This window comes from Megalobrama amblycephala, linkage group LG20 (assembly GCF_018812025.1).
Source record: "Megalobrama amblycephala isolate DHTTF-2021 linkage group LG20, ASM1881202v1, whole genome shotgun sequence".
NCBI lineage: Eukaryota > Metazoa > Chordata > Actinopteri > Cypriniformes > Xenocyprididae > Megalobrama > Megalobrama amblycephala.
In genome coordinates, this window is record NC_063063.1 from 1,079,401 (window position 1) to 1,099,147 (window position 19,747).

Consider the following 19,747-nt stretch of genomic DNA (forward strand, 5'->3'; position numbering starts at 1 on the left):
AAATAAATAATAAAAATAGATTAAAATTAGTTATAAAAGTAAAATTAAAATAAACACACACACACACACACATATATATATATATATATATATATATATATATATGTAAAAATAATTAAACTAAATATTTCCCAAATATTATTTAATACATTTATTTTTGACAGTATAAACTAGTTCTTTATACATAAATATTTAGAGCTGCCTTTTAGATTTCCCTCACATAAGAATACAAAAATTGTGCAAAAAAGAAGCAAAATTAGATTGTCACAACTAATAAAATAATAAAAATAGATTAAAATGAATTATAAAAGTTAAATAAAAACAGATTGAATATATATATTCATATTTTCTTATTCTATATATATATATATATATATATATATATATATATATATATATATATATATATATATATATATATATATATATATGAATAAGAAAAAGATTAAAATACAAATATATTAAAATAAAACATTTATATAAAGGACTAAAATAAATAATATATTAGATTAAAAAATTATATTAATAATAGAATAAAATAATATAAATTAAGATGAATTATAAAAATGGAATAAAAAAATAAACAGATTAAAATAAATAATGACATTAATAAATATTTTACACATATTATTTCTTTTTGACAGTAAACTAGTTCTTTATACATAAATATTTATAGCTGCCTTTTAAATTTCCCTCGCCTGAGAATACAACAATTATGCAAAAAAAGAAGCAAAATTATGAGATTAAGTCACAACTATGACACCTATTTATTAATAATTTAATTACAAGTTAAATAAAAATAAACATATATAAATATATATATATATATATATATATATATATATATATAAAAATTAAACTAAATATTTTCCAAATAATATTTTACACATTAAATTTATTTTTATACATAAATATTTATAGCTGTCTTTTAGATTTGCTTTACAGATTTGTCAAGAATATATAGTTAGATGATCTTTCAGGAATAATTTCTCAGCAAAATACATCATGCAGTTCATTCGATTAATAACTGTAATTGACTGACAGCCGTAATGTTCATATAATTTCATTATTTACACAAAAACAAATGGCTTGTAATAATAAAGGACACATTAATCAGTGAGAAAGAGGGTGCAAAAATATTTATTGCTAATAAACCTGTCGTCAGTTCGTGTACATTTGCGGTATATTTACAATAATGTATAGATGAATGGAAATGTGAGACAAAAATTCATAACATTTAAATAAATACAAAGGACTGCCACTGAACAACACTACAGACTTTATCAGCTTGAAGAAAGAAAAAACCTCCCAATCTCGTGAGTGGACCGTTAATAATTCATGTTCTCCAGTCTCTCGGTCAACAAACGGTCCGGATCGAAGACTTTCGGAGACGCAGCAGTTGAACGATGCAAGCGTTGGCTATTTTCAGAGCATACGGAGCGCATCACGCGTGATTCCTCTACTGTCGGCGATCTGTAGCGTCGAGTCGTTACGTGGTTACTTACTCCACTCCACACAAACTAAAGAGTTAAAACAGTAGCTTACACAGTCGTGTTTAGTGTACGCATGATAGATGCTTCATTAAAAACAAAGTATTTACATTAAGACATGGCGATGAAAACCAACGAACAAAATGTCACAGTAACTGAAGTGCATGAAATGCAGACTATAAAACTCAAACTTCATACCATGTTTAATATACGCTGTGATCAGTGTCTCTAAGTGATTAATTACTGGGCTAAAATACGCTGGGTCTTTATGAACATGCAGCGAGGCCGTGTCAGAAGTCCTTCGTGTCCTTGTTGTCGAACAGGTGAAGCCTCTGCTCAGCCGTCAAACCTTCCTTCAGACTCTGAGGACGGAATAAGAGACACTCAGATTTATGAGGTTTCGCTTTGTGCATGTCAATAAATAAATGCCACATTCAAAGCAACCCTTTATTTCTTCATTTTCATGCTCTTTCTCTTGCGTTTAAACCAGTTGTGCCACCAACAAAACCCCGTGAGCCACAAACACAAGCCCGCAGCGACAGCATGCCGTGAACCCTCACGACCGTCGGATCGGATATGAATGAGGGAAGCGAATCGTGGCGACGCCCTCGAGTCCGTGATGAACCGTGAGATGACATGAACAGCCCGTCATTCAGGATCGACCGCAGACGATCGCATGCATGATGGGAAAAATAAAGCGATCTGTTTGTTTGTCAATGCATGAATGCATCCAAGAAAAGGGGTTTTCAAACGGGACCATCAGGGGCCGCAAGGCACATGTTTAGAGAAAAACTGTGATAAAATTGTAAAAATAAATAAATAAATAAGATTAAAATAAAAAAATTAAAAAAAAAAAAATTTAAACATTTGATATAAAAGGAATAACTTGAGTAAATATTACATTAAAATAAATTGTTAAATTGAAAAATAAAACGATGAAATAAATAAAAAATAGATAAAAAAAATTATATAAAGGAATAAAATATATTAATATTAGATTAAAATACATTTTATAAAAATTGATTAAAATGAATTATAAAACAAAATAAAAATTTGATAAAGGAATAAAATAAATATATTAAAATAAATTTATATTAATAAAATAAAAAATAAAACAGATTAAATTTTAAAATTGATAAAGAAGAAAATAAATATTATGTTAAAATAAGTGTTATTAATAAGGGAATAAAATAATAGATTAAAATGAATTATAAAAGTTACATTAAAAATGATAATAGAAAAATGAAATTAAAAGAATAAAAGAAATAAAATTTGATTAAAATATTTTTAATTAAATAAATTAATAAGCAGATTAAAAAAATAGTAAAAAAAACATTTAAAAAATTGATATAAAGGAATAAAATATTAGATTAAAATAAATTTATATTAATAAAATAAATAATAAATATAATTAAAATAATTTTAAATAGATTAAAATTACTATAAATATATTTAAAATGAAAACAAATAAGAAAAGAAGATTAAAATAAATAAAAATAGATTAAAATTCAAAATTGAGAAATAAAGGATAAAAGAATAAAATATATATTAGATTAAAATAAATGTATTAATAAATGAATAAAAAAATTAAATAGATTAAAATGAATAATAAAAGTTAAATTAAAAAAGAATAAACAAGATTAAAATAAATAAAAAGATTAAAACACATTTTATATAAAGGAATAAAATAAATATCAAATCTTAGATTAAAATAAAACGTATATTAATAAATGAATAAATAAAAAATAGTTTAAAATGATTATAAAAGTTAAAACAGATTAAAATAAATATATAATTTAAATATATATTATAATATAACTACATAATTATAGAAATATAGAAATGTATATATAAACAATACACTGTAGAACTATAGTGAGTAAAAATAATAAAACTAAATATTTTCCAAATAATACACAAACAATTTATTTTTTTCACAGTATAAATTGGGTCTTTATACACAAATATTTATAGCTGCCTTTTAAATTTCCCTCGCATGAGGATGATCATATCTGCATCTAAAGATTGAAAAGCCCTGATCTGAAGCACGTTCAGTCCCTTCCAAGGGCATTTACCTAAAATCAGAAGTCAAAAGGTCTTCGGTTTATTCTTTAGCTGTCCCAGGACATGTCACGAATCACAGACTGGGAACAGAGGGGAAAAACGGAGGAAATAACACACACACACACACACACACACACACACACACACACACACACACGGCACCGTGTGTTAGAGAGGGGAATGTGCAAAAGTCATGTGTCTTACCGCTACCTACCAGGCTTTCTCCTGCGCAACAAAACACAAAGAGTTCAGTTTCCCACCGTTTACAGCAGAACTGGCTAAACTTACAGAGAAGATCTTATGCTGCTGCTTAAAGGAAATGAGGTGTTGGCCTGCAGGGGGCAGTGTGAGCGAACTCAGGGGTTTTCAAACCGGGGCCCGGGGCCACGAGGAAGTGCTAGAGGGTCCGCGCAACAGATGTACATACATAAATAAATAAATAAATAAATAAATAATAAAAAGGAAGATTAAGTAAAATAAAAATTTGATATAAATTAATACAAATAATACATTTTAAATTAAAAAATAAAATAGATGAAAATGTAAATTTGATATAAGATTAAAATGAATAAAGTTGAAAATTAATAAACATAAATATTAGATTAAAATACATTTATATTAATAAAATAACATAACTATACAATGTATATTAAAATATGAAAATAAATAAGAAAAGATTAAAATAAATAAATACATTAAAATAAAAATATATTATAAAGGATAAAGGAATAAAAAAATAAATATTAGATTCAAATAAATTTTATATTAATAAATGAATAAAATAAATGCTAAAATGAATTAAAGTTAAATTAAAAATTAATAAGAAAAAGATGAAAAATAAAAACAGATTAAATTAATACAAATAAATATTTGATTAAAAATAAATAAAATAGATAAATACAAATTTGATATAAAAATAATAAAATTTTAAATAAAATAAAAATGTGATAATGAATAATATAAATAAAATTAGATTAAAATACAAATTTGGTATAAATGAATCAAATAAATAAAAATAGATTACAATGAATTAAAAGATTAAAATAAATAGTGGGACCTTGGAAAAGATGTAAAAAAGTAAAAATAATTAAATCAGATTTTGAAAAATTGATTAAAATAAATACTAAAAAGATTCAAATAAATAAAAATGGACTAAAATACAAATTTGATATAAATTCTTAAAATAAATATTTGATTAAAATAAAAATGTGTTATTAATAAACGAATAAAATAAATATATTGAAATGAATTATATAAGTTAACTAAATGGATTAAAATAAATAGATTTTTTTATAATTATTTTTTATTTATTTTAATCTATTTATTTAACTTATATAATTCATTTTAGATTAAAATATTGAATTAAAATAAACAAATATAGTAGAGAGCTATAATATTTTCAATATTAAAATATGTTTTACAGTATAAATGAGGTCTTTATGTATAAAAACGTCATTCAGATATTGGGATGGGCGTCCCTCACAGGATCATCTGAAGGCTTGAAAACCCCTGAGCGAACTATAACTCACTACCGTAACTAATCTTGGCAGGTGCAGTGCTGAACGTGTCTGGAAACTCACCTTTGACCTCATGGTGCGCTCCGAGCGCTTGGCTGCCGCAGCCGCCATCTTTAAAATGTCAGGATTGCTCTTGGACTTCATGATATCTGAAAGGAAGGACAGCCAGCCGGTTCATAACATGCATGCCAGCGCATTTCAGTGGGCGTGGATGCAGCGGCGAGGGCCGTACCGTAACCGCCGCGCTCCACGTCCTCCAGCGTGGGCTCACCCAGTGCATCGTGGGCCTGCTGCAGCTGCTCACGCAGGCGGCCCAGATCCCGCTCCGCTTTGGCCCGTACGATGCTCAGCTCCGTGTAGATGTCCTTATATTTATCGGTTGCATATTTTTTATCCTATGAGGAGACGAGGAGCAGGTGATTATTCTTCATCTTCAAATTTAAGACAAAAATATCTTGAATGGTGTAACAAAAGTCTTCATTTCAACTGAGGGACAGAAAACAGATTACTGTTTTATTTAAATTTATTGCCATATCAGCTACAGAAATGTGCGGCTTTAAGTAGTAAAGCACAGGCGTTTCAAAATTAGAGTCCTGGTGCATTTTGGGCTTATTTACAATTAAAAGTCCTGCGTTTTTTGGGTTATTATTTGGATTTTTGGCCATTTCTGACATTTAATTCAAACTCTTTCTGGGCCGCCCGTCACAGGAAGGAAACATTACTCAACATTTAATATATAGATTTTACTAGTATCAGCACAATAATCTGTTTACTGCCTTTCTTTGAAAAATTCATTTAATAAATAAAATAAAATAAAAATATTTGTGTAAAATAAAAATGTGTTAATAAACAATATTATATATATATATATATATATATATATATATATATATATATATACACACACACACACACACACACACACACAAATATTTTAAGAAAAATATATAAAATAGTGGGTCTTTGGAAAATATGTACAAATAAATAAGATTAAATAGATTAAAATTAATAAAAATGGACTAAAATACAAATTTTATATAAATTAAAAATAATTAATAATAATAATAAATTAATTCATAATAAATAAATTAGATTAAAATAAAAATGTGTTAAATAATATAAATAAAATTAAAATACAAATATAAAAAAAATTAGATTACAATGAATATATATAAATATATATATATATATATATATATATATATATATATATATATATATATATAAAAATCTAATAAATAGTTGGTCTTTGGAAAATATGTAAAAAAAAAAGTAAAAATAAATAATAAGATTAAATAGATTAAAATAAAATAAATCAACACTAAAAAGGTTAAAATAAATAAAAATGGACTAAAATACAAATTTGATATAATATAAAAAATATTTTTTATAACTTTTATAATTCATTTTAATCTATTTTGAACATATTATCCTATCAGCAAAATCCAATATCAATCGACCTCTAATTTAAAAGCACTGATATATCAGTACATAAACTAATTTAATACACGTGTATATTGAATAAAGCGTGTCTTGAGTATTTTAAACATGAATGTGTGCTGAATCAGTGCTTTAAGCAAAGAAAAATCAGATTTTTTAGAATTAATTTGAGACTGCTGTTCTGTATGCTATTCATTTTATTTGTGCAGGTCTTAAAAGTCTTTTAAATGTGATTTAAAGTCACGGCTGAACGCATAAATGTAAATAAATGCAAACACTCACTCTTTGGGCAGTTTGCAGCTCATCTTTTAAAGAGTTGATCTCCTGCTTCAGATACTGCACTTCTGACTCCTTCACCCTCAACATTACCTGTGAACACAAGCAGGACGATGAGGTTTTCATTCCTAAGATAGATGCTGTGGAAAAGGTCCTATATGTAAAGGGCAACAGACGACCTCCAGCTCATACAGCTCCTTCCCCTGCATGACACCGCCAGCGTCTCCGCCGTCCTCGCTCGCCATCGAGCGCATCTTCGTGATCTCAGCTGCCAGACGATTGTTTAGCTCCTTCACAACACACAAAACAGCTTTCAGCTACAGAAATAGTTCAAAAGGAGTGCATCTGGAGTGCATTTATTTGATTTAACCATTTGCTCAAATAAAAAAAATGTTCTCTTTGTCAAAATGACATGAAACTTTCTAGATCTACAAATAAAAAAACAAATGGAGTGATATCTTGTTTCTATGTTAGTGTAGAAAAAAAGTCACACTCAGGGTCTTTGGGGTCTCCAGAGACACCAGGAAACAAAATGTAATTTTGTAACAAAATAATTGTTTTTTAAAAAACAAATGTAATTTTACTATGTCTATTAATGTTTTTAATTCATATTTGTGCAGTTTTTGGAGGATTTATCATATTTTTAAAATTTATATAAATAAATAAATAAATAAATAAATATTTTGTTAAATAGGTTTTTATACAAAAACAGCTTTTTATGTAAAATTCACTTTATAAAAGACCCACATTTCTAACTTTCATTCATGGGGATAACATGGATAATTTGACATGCTTTAGTGTAAGATTTTTGCCCATCTTTTGGAAAATGCAGTTTTAAAAGTAAAAAATGATCACTTTATCCAGTAGATGGCAGCAGAGCTCCACTATTTGCTGTTTTACTGACTGAAAGACTCTTTTCACAAGTATTTTTCAGCTGGATTCATATCTAAATATTATGAAATCACAATTATGACAATAAAAGCTACTTTTTGTCAAAGTTTTTGTACTGAAAAAATTCATCCTCAAATCAACATTATTGAAAAACTTATTTTCATTATAAAAAAATATTAAACTTTGACAAAAAATCATTTTTATTGTTATAATTGTGATTTCATAATATTTAGATATGAATCCAGCTGAAAAATACTTGTGAAAAGAGTCTTTCAGTCAGTCAAATAGCACATAGCAAATAGTTGAGCTCTGCTGCCATCTACTGGATAAAGTGATCAATTTTTAATTTTAAAACTGCATTTTCCAAAAGATGGGCAAAAATCTCACACTAAACCATGTCAAATTATCCATGTTATCCCCATGAATGAAACTTAGAAATGTGGGTCTTTTATAAAGTGAATTTTACATAAAAAGCTGTTTTTGTATAAAAACCTATTTAAAAAAATATTTTTTAATTTATTTATATAAATTAAAAAAATATGATAAATCCTCCAAAAACTGCACAAATGTGGAGTAAAAACATTAATAAACAGAGTAAAATTACATTTATTTAAAAAAAAAAAAAAAAAAAATATTTTGTTACAAAATTCCATTTTGTTGCCTGGGGTCTGTGGAGACCCCAAAGACCCTGAGTCTGCATCCCAAACGAAGACCGCACAAGGGTTAAGGTCATCAGGGTTGAGCAATATGACCAGCACAGGCCCTACAGGTCAGGGTTACCTGGTTGTGCGCATTGAGTTCCTGGTTCTCCCGTTGGCACTGTCTGAGCGCCTGCCTCTCGGCCTCCAGCGCTTGGGCCAGATGAGCGTTTTCCAAGCACTTTTGAGAATACTGCTCCGACAACACCTCGATCTCCCTCTGGTATGACATCAGCTCCTCCCTACAACACAAACACACATTTCTCCTTTCAGTTTGTAGTGATGATAAAAGAGCAAGGCCTTAAAGTCTAGACAGAGGCACAGCCAAGAGCCTGAGGACAGATTATGTGCATGCAGACAAAGAAAGAAACCAGATTTGGCATCTTGGCTGTGTTGCCCCAGGATACACTTGGCAGTGGAAGCGGTCATGCAGTCAAGCTTTGGGCACTTAAACCCTTCATCCACTCCAATTAATGCAGTATGCAAAAGTCTTAATTGCTTAATCGCAGATTTAACAGTGAAATTAGAAGTAATGCATGAGTATAAAGCGGGAGGTGTGGCATCGTAAACTCGCTTCATACACTCAAAAGCAATAAAATCTGAAGAGACAGGTTCTTTATTCCTCAAAAGAATGGCTGAAACCGCATAAAGGAACAACAACTGACTCGTGCTGTTTGCGGATTTCCTCGATGTCTGCATTTTCAGTGTTGTTGTTGGCCTTGCGCGCTTTCTCCAACTCCCTCTCCAGCTCCGTCCGGTGTGCGTTCTTCATCGCTTCGATAGCTGATCAAATAAAAATATTAAAAATGCTGCGTGTTAGTCTTAAAATCAGATATTGGCACAAAAAAATGCTTCCATAGGACATGAGGAACATATTCAACCTTCTGCAATGTCCTATTCAGCATTTGTGTATACGGGCCATTCTACAGAATTGTTGCAAACTGCTGTCCCACAACCATACAACACATTTAAAAAGCATTTAAGTATTCAAATTTCAGATGTTTACTAAGATCCTTCTATTATCTATTGAATCCCACAGTAATATTTAAAATATCAGTAGGAAATTCATGTCGTTATTCATGTCATAACCTCATGTCGTTCCACACCCGTAAGACCTTCGGCTAATCTTCAGAACACAAATTAAGATATTTTTGATGAAATCCGATTGAGGTCTGCATAGCCAGCAATGACATTTCCTCTCTCAAGATCCATTAATGTACTAAAAACATATTTAAATCAGTTCATGTGAGTACAGTGGTTCAATATTAATATTATAAAGCCATGAGAATATTTTTGGAGCGCCAAAAAAACAAAATAACGACTTATATAGTGATGGCCGATTTCAAAACACTGCTTCAGGAAGCTTCGGAGCGTTATGAATCTTTTGTGTCGAATCATGATTCAGATCGCGTGTCAAACTGCTGAAATCACGTGACTTTGGCGCTCCGAATCATCACGGGTGTGGAACGACATGAGGGTGAGTAATTAATGACATTATTTTCATTTTTGGGTGAACTAACCCTTTAATATATATAAAATCATCCTTACTAACCAGAGATCGTGGCCGCGGTCTCCTCTGCCAGCAGTCTCTCCTTCTCTTCCTGCAGTTTCTCCAGTTCCCGCTGGTGCTTTTTCTGCAGCTCATCTATTACCTTCTGGTGAGACTCTTCCATGGCAGCGAAGCCTCGTTCACACGTAGCCTGTAGGGAAATGTAGGAAGCAGCATTTAGCGCACCTTCGTTTGGATCGACTCAAGTCCACTTCTATTCCATTTGACAGGGACAACACTAACACAGACAACAGACATTAGCGATGTGTGGACAGAACGGCGTCCACACAACGCCAGATATTAATAACCTACGATGACATTAAGGGACACAGAGGCCAGTGAGAGATGGCTTTGGAAAAGTAACATAAAAAGTAAAATTCAAACAGCGATCCCAAAAGATTGGACACTTTAGCCAGACTTGAATGCACGAATGTCATTGGATCAGATACAAAATTTCAAATGAAGAGCAATTTAATTTAAAGATGGCACAAACACACTTTATATGCAAGCTTGTTTCCGACGGAGAATAAAAAAATAATTGCGAAATTTTATTTTATTTATATCTTGCAATTCTGACTTTTTTTTTTCTCAGAATTAAAGGGATAGTTCACCCAAAAGAGAAAATGTACCATCATAGTGTTCCAAACCTGTTTCTTTCTTCTGTTGAACATAAAATAAAGTTGGTAACCAGACATTAGCCATTGACTTCCATAGTATTTTTTTCCTACTATGGAAGTCAATGGCTAACGTCAACTGTCTGGTTAGTCACCTTTATTTATATAGTGTTTTTTTTTTTTTTTTTTTTAACAATACAGATTCAAAGCAGCTTTACAGTGAAAGCAGGAAAATTATGCAACAAAGTTTTGGGTGAACTATCCCTTTAAGAGGAAAAAAAACTCTTAAAGGAATTGCGATACAAACTCAGAATTGTGGGATACAAACTCAGTTGCGATATATAAACTAGCAATTATGAGGAAAAACATCAGAATTGTGAGATATATACTCAGAATCGCAATATATAAACTCAGAATCACGACAAAAACTCAGAACTGCATTAAAAACTCAAATTCACGAGATACAAACTCAGAATCGCGATATAATCTAAGAAACACGACAAAAACTCAGAATCATTGCAATTAAAAACTCAATCGCAAGATAGAAACTCGGAACTGTGATAAAAACACGGAACTGCGATAAAAACACGGAACTGCGATAAAAACTCGGAACTGCGATAAAAACTCAAATTTGTGAGATACAAACTCAGAATCGCGATAAAAACTCGGAACTGCGATAAAAACTCGGAACTGCGATAAAAACTCGGAACTGCGTTAAAAACTCGGAACTGCGATAAAAACTCGGAATTGCGAGTTACCAACTCAAAATTGCAATATAATTTCAGAAACGCGACAAAAACTCAGAATCATTGCAATTAAAAACTTGCGAGATACAAACTCAGAACTGCGATAAAAACTCGGAACTGCGATAAACACTCAAATTCGTGAGATACAAACTCAGAATCGCGATATAATCTAAGAAACACAACAAAAACTCAGAATCATTGCAATTAAAAACTCAATCGCGAGATACAAACTCGGAACTGCGAACTCGGAATAGCGAGATATCAACTCAAAATCGCGATAACTCAGAATCATGAGTTACAAACTCAGAATCATTGCAATTAAAAACTTGCGAGATACAAACTCAGAACTGCGATACAAACTCGGAACTGTGATAAAAACTCAGAACTGCGATAAAAACTCGGAACTGCGATACAAACTCGGAACTGCGATAAAAACTCGGAACTGTGATAAAAACTCGGAACTGCGATAAAAACTCAGAACTGCGATAAAAACTCAGAACTGCGATAAAAACTCAAATTCGTGAGATACAAACTCAGAATCGCGATATAATCTAAGAAACACGACAAAAACTCAGAATCATTGCAATTAAAAACTCAATCGCGAGATACAAACTCGGAACTGCGAACTCGGAATAGCGAGATATCAACTCAAAATCGCGATAACTCAGAATCATGAGTTACAAACTCAGAATCATTGCAATTAAAAACTTGCGAGATACAAACTCGGAATTGCGATAAAAACTCGGAACTGCGATAAAAACTCGGAACTGCGATAAAAACTCGGAACTGCGATAAAAACTCAAATTCGTGAGATACAAACTCAGAATCGCGATATAATCTAAGAAACACGACAAAAACTCAGAATCATTGCAATTAAAAACTCAATCGCGAGATACAAACTCGGAACTGCGAACTCGGAATAGCGAGATATCAACTCAAAATCGCGATAACTCAGAATCATGAGTTACAAACTCAGAATCATTGCAATTAAAAACTTGCGAGATACAAACTCGGAACTGCAATACAAACTCGGAACTGCGATACAAACTCGGAACTGCGATACAAACTCGGAACTGCGATAAAAACTCGGAACTGCGATACAAACTCAGAACTGTGATACAAACTCGGAACTGCGATAAACACTCAAATTCGTGAGATACAAACTCAGAATCGCGATATAATCTAAGAAACACAACAAAAACTCAGAATCATTGCAATTAAAAACTCAATCGCGAGATACAAACTCGGAACTGCGAACTCGGAATAGCGAGATATCAACTCAAAATCGCGATAACTCAGAATCATGAGTTACAAACTCAGAATCATTGCAATTAAAAACTTGCGAGATACAAACTCGGAATTGCGATAAAAACTCGGAACTGCGATAAAAACTCGGAACTGCGATAAAAACTCAAATTCGTGAGATACAAACTCAGAATCGCGATATAATCTAAGAAACACGACAAAAACTCAGAATCATTGCAATTAAAAACTCAATCGCGAGATACAAACTCGGAACTGCGAACTCGGAATAGCGAGATATCAACTCAAAATCGCGATAACTCAGAATCATGAGTTACAAACTCAGAATCATTGCAATTAAAAACTTGCGAGATACAAACTCGGAACTGCAATACAAACTCGGAACTGCGATACAAACTCGGAACTGCGATAAAAACTCGGAACTGCGATAAAAACTCGGAACTGCGATAAAAACTCGGAACTGCGATACAAACTCGGAACTGCGATAAACACTCAAATTCGTGAGATACAAACTCAGAATCGCGATATAATCTAAGAAACACAACAAAAACTCAGAATCATTGCAATTAAAAACTCAATCGCGAGATACAAACTCGGAACTGCGAACTCGGAATAGCGAGATATCAACTCAAAATCGCGATAACTCAGAATCATGAGTTACAAACTCAGAATCATTGCAATTAAAAACTTGCGAGATACAAACTCGGAACTGCGATAAAAACTCGGAACTGCGATAAAAACTCGGAACTGCGATAAAAACTCGGAACTGCGATAAAAACTCAAATTCGTGAGATACAAACTCAGAATCGCGATATAATCTAAGAAACACGACAAAAACTCAGAATCATTGCAATTAAAAACTCAATCGCGAGATACAAACTCGGAACTGCGAACTCGGAATTGCGAGATATCAACTCAAAATCGCGATAACTCAGAATCATGAGTTACAAACTCAGAATCATTGCAATTAAAAACTTGCGAGATACAAACTCGGAACTGCGATACAAACTCGGAACTGCGATAAAAACTCTGAACTGCGATAAAAACTCTGAACTGCGATATAATTTCAGAAATCTCAGAATTGTGATATAATCACAGAAACACAACAAAAACTCAGAATCATTGCAATTAAATACTCTGAATCGCGAGATAGAAACTCAGAACTGCGAACTCGGAATAGCGAGATATCAACTCAAAATCGCGATAACTCAGAATCGTGAGTTACAAATATATTTTATATTTATATATAAATAAATCTCAGAGGTTGCGTTAGACTTGCGTTTCGCCGTCATTTTGATGGACAGGATCGTAAAAAAATCCATCATAGTCAATAATTACCCGTCATTTGAATTTTTATATTTTAATAAGACATTTAATAGCTTCTGATTTCGCCCACATTTTCATTTTTATTCTGAACTTACAGGAAAAGCAAATAGGAATAGCTATGCATTTATTTATATTATGAAAAGAAAGTTAAAGACTGCGTCACTTCTCAGTTTTCATCTTGAACACTTGTAACGGATTGTGAGTGAATGCGATCATCCTTTCCTCTTTACTACACAGAACGAAATAAACATGAATGAAAATAAAAAAATATGTTGAAAGATACAGTAGCTTACTGAAATCTGTATCATGTCAGTTCAATCAGTGTTGCAAACAATGTCAAGTAACGTTATATCTCAGAAAAGCCATTCGTTGACCATAAACTTACAGTCAGCAAGGAAAATAACTTTATTATTGTAAAACTGACTTAAACTGGGTGCTCGTCTTTGTGTAATCAAGCGCATCGTTTTCATTTTATTCTGGAGACTGAACTCGCGCTCTGCTGCCACACTGGAGCGCACTCACCACCTACTGGACAGGGTTGGGAATTACAGTTACAAGCTACATAATCTACATAATTCCGTCACTTCTAAAAAAAAAAATTCATCAATGACGGAAAATTTTCGATTAATGCGACATACATATTTTATATATATATATATATATATATATATATATATATATATAAAAAAATGTCACTACCACCGGTGACACTCCACAACTGCGGTGTCAACTTTACCACCGCGGTGGCGCGGTTGTCATGCCTACCGTCACAACCCTAACTGCGATATAAACTCAGAACTGCAATAAAAACTCGGAATCGCGAGATACCAACTCAAAATTGAAATTACTCAGAATCGAAAAACTCAAACTCAGAATTGCGATATAATCTCAGAAACGAGACAAAAACTCAGAATCATTGCAATTAAAAACTTGCGAGATACAAACTCAGAACAGCGATACAAACTCAGAGTTGTGAGATAATTCTGAATGGTCTTGTGATTTAAACTCAGAATTGTGATAAACTTGCAATTACGAGTTTATAACTTGCAATCACGAGATATCAAAAAGTTTGAATTTTGAGAAAAAGTTGCAATTACCTTTCTCATTTGTTATATTCAATGGCAGAAACAAGCTTCCGTACACTATGCAAAATGCTTGATTTGTGATTAAGCAGTCAATATATGAAAAGTATTTGAACATGTGGTTGTCAAACATTGGAGATGGTTAATATGATTCTCTACATCTGTGAGAACTGACTTCACAGATGCACTAAAATCACCTTGACACCAATTGATTAAATGTCACTGCTCAGAAAAACACTAGCATTTGTTTGCAAATACTTCATTTGAGATCTCAACTTCTAATGCAATGAAATTCAAACATTTGTGGCTTAAATGTCCAAGTATATTTTGGGGCACTATATATGGTCTTGTCTGTTGACATGACGTGTTTTGATTTTAATTTCCCCGGGGCCACATCTGAAAAACAACTGGAATGTTCAAATCTAACATTAAAAAAAAAAAATGCAGCATGTACTATTTCCCATTAGTGTCAATAGGATTACAGCTACTATTCTTCAACATATAGTTTAATTTCAGTACAAGAGATTTCAATGCTTTTCCGACCATGCAAACCCAACGCACTTCCGCTGTCTATTCAACGGCCCTGATCTCTGTACTCAAGTCCAGCTCTGATCAGACGAGCGAATGAAGCAGTTGTTTTTGCAGGATTAAGGTCCCGGGACACGACCCATCTCCTGAACCAACTCTTCCTGTCTCCATATCACAACCGCACCTGCACTTGTTTATTCACCAGCCTCTCTTGGTGGAAAATCTCATTTCCTCTTTCGACAAACAGTATCACGTACTGATGACAAATTTAGCACGACTGAGTTGTGCAATTATAAATTTAATGTCTTTAACGAATCAAATCAATCTTTTTAATACAAATTTAGATAGTCTAAAATTTTAAATATAAACTTCAAGTACAACTGCGAGGTTGTTATGAGGTTATGAAACAAGCCTTTCATGTTTACAATTTTTCTATGAGTGTAAAATGATCTAGTCAGGAACAGACTCTAGTTCTTGTCTTTAAAGCCAAAATAATAGAAAACTACAGCAATTATTGCTGGTTTGTGTGTTTTTAATCAGCAACCGAGTGACAAAAAAACTAGTTGTTGGAAATTTTCAATAGCCAGATGGTGCAACAAAGCAATACTGTAGTAATTTATCAAATAAAATAAAATAAATCTGATTTATTATAATGCAACTTAATTCCATCTATCCTAAGAGTCAATTCTTTCACAAAAACTTTCAGTTATTGTCATGCATTATTTATTATTAATCAGATTAAAGCAGCTGGCATCAAAGATGAGCAGCAATTTATGCAAAGAACTAGACTTGCAAAAAGCACTGGCTATTAATCAAGCAAAGAGCTTAAAAGTGAAAACAAGTTCAGAACCAAGTCTAGTCTGACGTAAAGAGTATGCACTTATGCATTCTCCGATACATCTGACGAACTGATTCTTAATTGCTCTCCATTGGGTTCAACTGGGTTTCTTCAAATGAGAGAACTGTGCGCACATAATCGTATTTCCCCCGGCTCATCCACACTCCTAAGGTTAAAGCGTACATGCACACCTACGGTTAACAGCCATGCATCACTGGTGATAGATATTAGGCTAGACCAAAGCACCACAAAGCGGGGTTAGTATGAGAAAAGGAAGGGAAAGGGTCAGGTTTAAGGTTGCCACATGAAGTCATTACAGACGGAGAACAGCAAGGACATGGAACTCCTTGACCTTTAGGTTTTCCAAGTCTTTCTCGTATTTCAGACGCAGCAACGTTGCATCCCCATCACGCTCTTGCCGATTCATTTCCTCAGTCAATTCGGACACCCGGGACACAAGCTTTTGGATCCGTACTTTGAGGGAACTCGAGTTTGGCTCGCCATCCCCTCCAGGTTCTTCATCAACAGGTCCGACGGCATCCGTAAGCTCTTCCATCTCTCGATTGAAGCGGGATTGTAAGTTATTACACTCCATCTCGTGCTTCTTCTTGAGGTTCTCCATGCACACTGTCAGGGAGTCGATCTCTTTCACGTTCTCCTCGGATCTCAGCTTCAGAGTCTCAGCAGCCTTGGCCACTTCCCCTCTCAGCTTCTCTGCTTCTTGCTCGTACACCTCCTTCAATTCTCGCAGCTCCTTTTTATGCTTAGCCATCGAGTCCTGAAGCTGTATGGCCTTGTCCAGAGAGTCGATCGGTTCTCCTTCGATCTGAATGTGGGTGACTGCCATCAAGTCTCCACTGTGGACATCGCTTGACGCAACCTGCTTCTCCTCAAGTTCAGACTGAAGCTGTGCTCTCAAAGAAGCACAATTTGCACACGCAGACAGGTCTAACCGTTTAATCTCTGGGAAGATCTGCAGAACTACAAAGTACATGGACATTACGTCCATTATGGCCTCACGAATGTACTCGGACCAGCATCTTTGAGTATCGCAGCTCGAAAGAGCCAAAGCCAACGACTCTAGCTGCTCATTTGTTCGTTCCCCAAGAACCGAGGCGGTCCGATTCAATAACGCCACTTTCTTCTCAACGACTTCAGCGAGACTCTTCATAACGCAGGGATTGGTGGCATCATCAAACCAGCGATTCAAAATATTTGATTTCATCGTCTCTTCACTCCATTTTCCAGTGCTTTCATCTGTGCAAGTTGCACGTTCTTGGAGGTTGGAGATATTATTCATAAGCAGCAGCATTTTATTATCCACTAGCATACGTTCAATGACGTTTCTTGCATCTTCAAGGGTCTGCCCTTTCTGACCGTCCTCTAAACCACCTAAAACTTCACGTAGAATCCTTCTCTCGAACATCAATCCTGTCTGATTCTCATCCAAAATGTTGGTGCTGGACAAATCCCATTCTGTAGTTGCCTTACTGCCAATTACCAACATGTCAAGTACATGATTAAGAGACTTCGACTTCCTCTTGAACTCTTCCACGACCTTCTCAATTACATCTTCATTTGTGACCGATTCTTCTCTCTGCATCAACTCAACACTTTCGGTTTCTGGTTCACTACCAAACGTTCCTGCCTTCGGTTTCAACATTCGCGAATCTTCAAGCATCTGACTAAACATCCTTGCGGTCTCTTCGTGTTTTGTAAGGAGCTCCGTATTCTGGTGCTGAAGTTCTCGACAGACCTGCTCAGCATTCTGAAGCTTCTTCTCCTTCTCTGAAAGCTCGGACTGAAGGACCTCCAATTGGCGCTTGAGTTCGTCTTTCTCCAAATCGAACTCTTTATCGCCTTCGCTTTCTGCCATCTGAAATCCAAGACCCCTAAGAGTGGCTTCTTTTAACTGCAATCTTTTCTCTGTATCTTTCAAATTATTACCGAGCGTCTCCAATTTCACAAGAGCCTCTTGCAGCTTCAGAGATTTTTCATTGAGTTCTCGCTCGTACACATTTTTATAAGCGTCGTCTTCCTGCTCCCGGTTCACGTTGGCTTGCGTGTATTGCTGACTGCTATGCAGTCTACAAAGCTCAGCTTTCAGCCTGTCTATTTCTCGATCCGCTTCTCTCAACTGGTTAACGATCTCCTGATAGCGCTGGTTCAAAGCTACGTTTTCGTTCGCAAGCAACTCCACCTGCTGCGACAGATCTCTGCTGGTCATTTCAGGATGGTCTTCTCTATAGCAACCTGACGCACACGGATTCTCCGATTTCTGCATCTGGACTCTTCCCAACATGTCCTCCATGTTGACCAAACGAGCTTCATAGTCTCGGATACAGTCTCCAGCCCTTTCCAAGCTTTTCCTCATTGTCTCATTCTCAATTTCCTGTTGGTTCTTGAGGCTTTCCAACAGTTTCTGGCATTGCATCATTTCGCCTACTGACCTACTGTGCTCACTTCCTTCCTGTCCTTGAAGAGATTCTACCCAAACGTATTCACTATGCGAGTGCATGAGCTTTATCAGCTCCCTCAACGTCAGAGGCTCGCTTGTGTCTATCAAGCCCTCGAGCTCTCTAATCTTTCCCTCACTATCCTGAAGCGTGAAACTGACCGTTTTTTGAACAGAGTTTGAGGGACAGACCTCTGAGGTGGCAGTTTTTTTGGTGTCAGAAAGGCAAGGTTCCTTTGTGGGCCAGTGTGAGAGAGAAAGGCCAAGCTGTGCCTGCATGTTGCGCTTTTTCAGTTCTTGCAGCTGCAGGAGCTCTTTGGTTTCCTGGTACTTCTTTGTTAAGCTCTGAGCTTGAGAACTAACCAGTTCAGTCCTCTTCATCTGGGGCTCTGTCTCAAGACTCAAAGGGGACTCCAGCTTGGAAAAGGGGACCAGACAGTTGGTTAACAGTCAGCATTGGTGAATTTCTAGATTATTAATCAACAATTATCCATAATTTTTGATGCAAATGTACTATACTTTACAACATCTCTATTAAGGTTAAAATCATTCAGCTTCATTCATGGAATGATGTACATTAGAACGCTAGAAAAACAAAATTAATGGCAAAAGGTTAGTAAATCGAAACAATGCATGCATATTAAGAGGTTAAAGAGTTGTTTCATGGGGTAAGTGACGCAAAATTAGTGCTAGGTAAGAATGCCAGAACAGTTACATGCCATCCAGTTAAAAGCCTGCAGTCCTTTTGAGGAACAATTTAACCTAGTGAGCAACCACTACTGTCTGTTTATGGCAAACCTTTGGATTCAATGAATCCATTAAAGACACCCTAGCTGGTGGAGATGAAAATGTGTCCTGGACAGAAAATAGAGCATCACCTTTTATGTGTGAAACGATGCCATGCTTATGATAAAATCACCCCATATTTGTTTTTAATACATAAAAGCTTTAACTTTGCTATACTGTAAGC

The 19,747-nt window shown here is 34.0% G+C and overlaps 1 protein-coding gene across 1 annotated transcript in view; it reads right to left on the reverse strand.

Annotated features, from left to right (window-relative positions):
* Positions 1-1,124: 1,124 nt before the first annotated feature.
* Positions 1,125-19,747, reverse strand: part of LOC125255751 (myosin phosphatase Rho interacting protein) — a 78,256-nt gene continuing 59,633 nt past the window's right edge. Inside the window, 9 exon segments of the mRNA XM_048171226.1 lie at positions 1,125-1,852; positions 5,135-5,220; positions 5,304-5,466; positions 6,794-6,880; positions 6,967-7,077; positions 8,459-8,618; positions 9,042-9,159; positions 9,929-10,076; positions 16,675-19,194. Of these exon segments, the coding sequence (XP_048027183.1) occupies positions 1,781-1,852; positions 5,135-5,220; positions 5,304-5,466; positions 6,794-6,880; positions 6,967-7,077; positions 8,459-8,618; positions 9,042-9,159; positions 9,929-10,076; positions 16,675-19,194 (3,465 nt within the window). The 3' untranslated portion in view covers positions 1,125-1,780.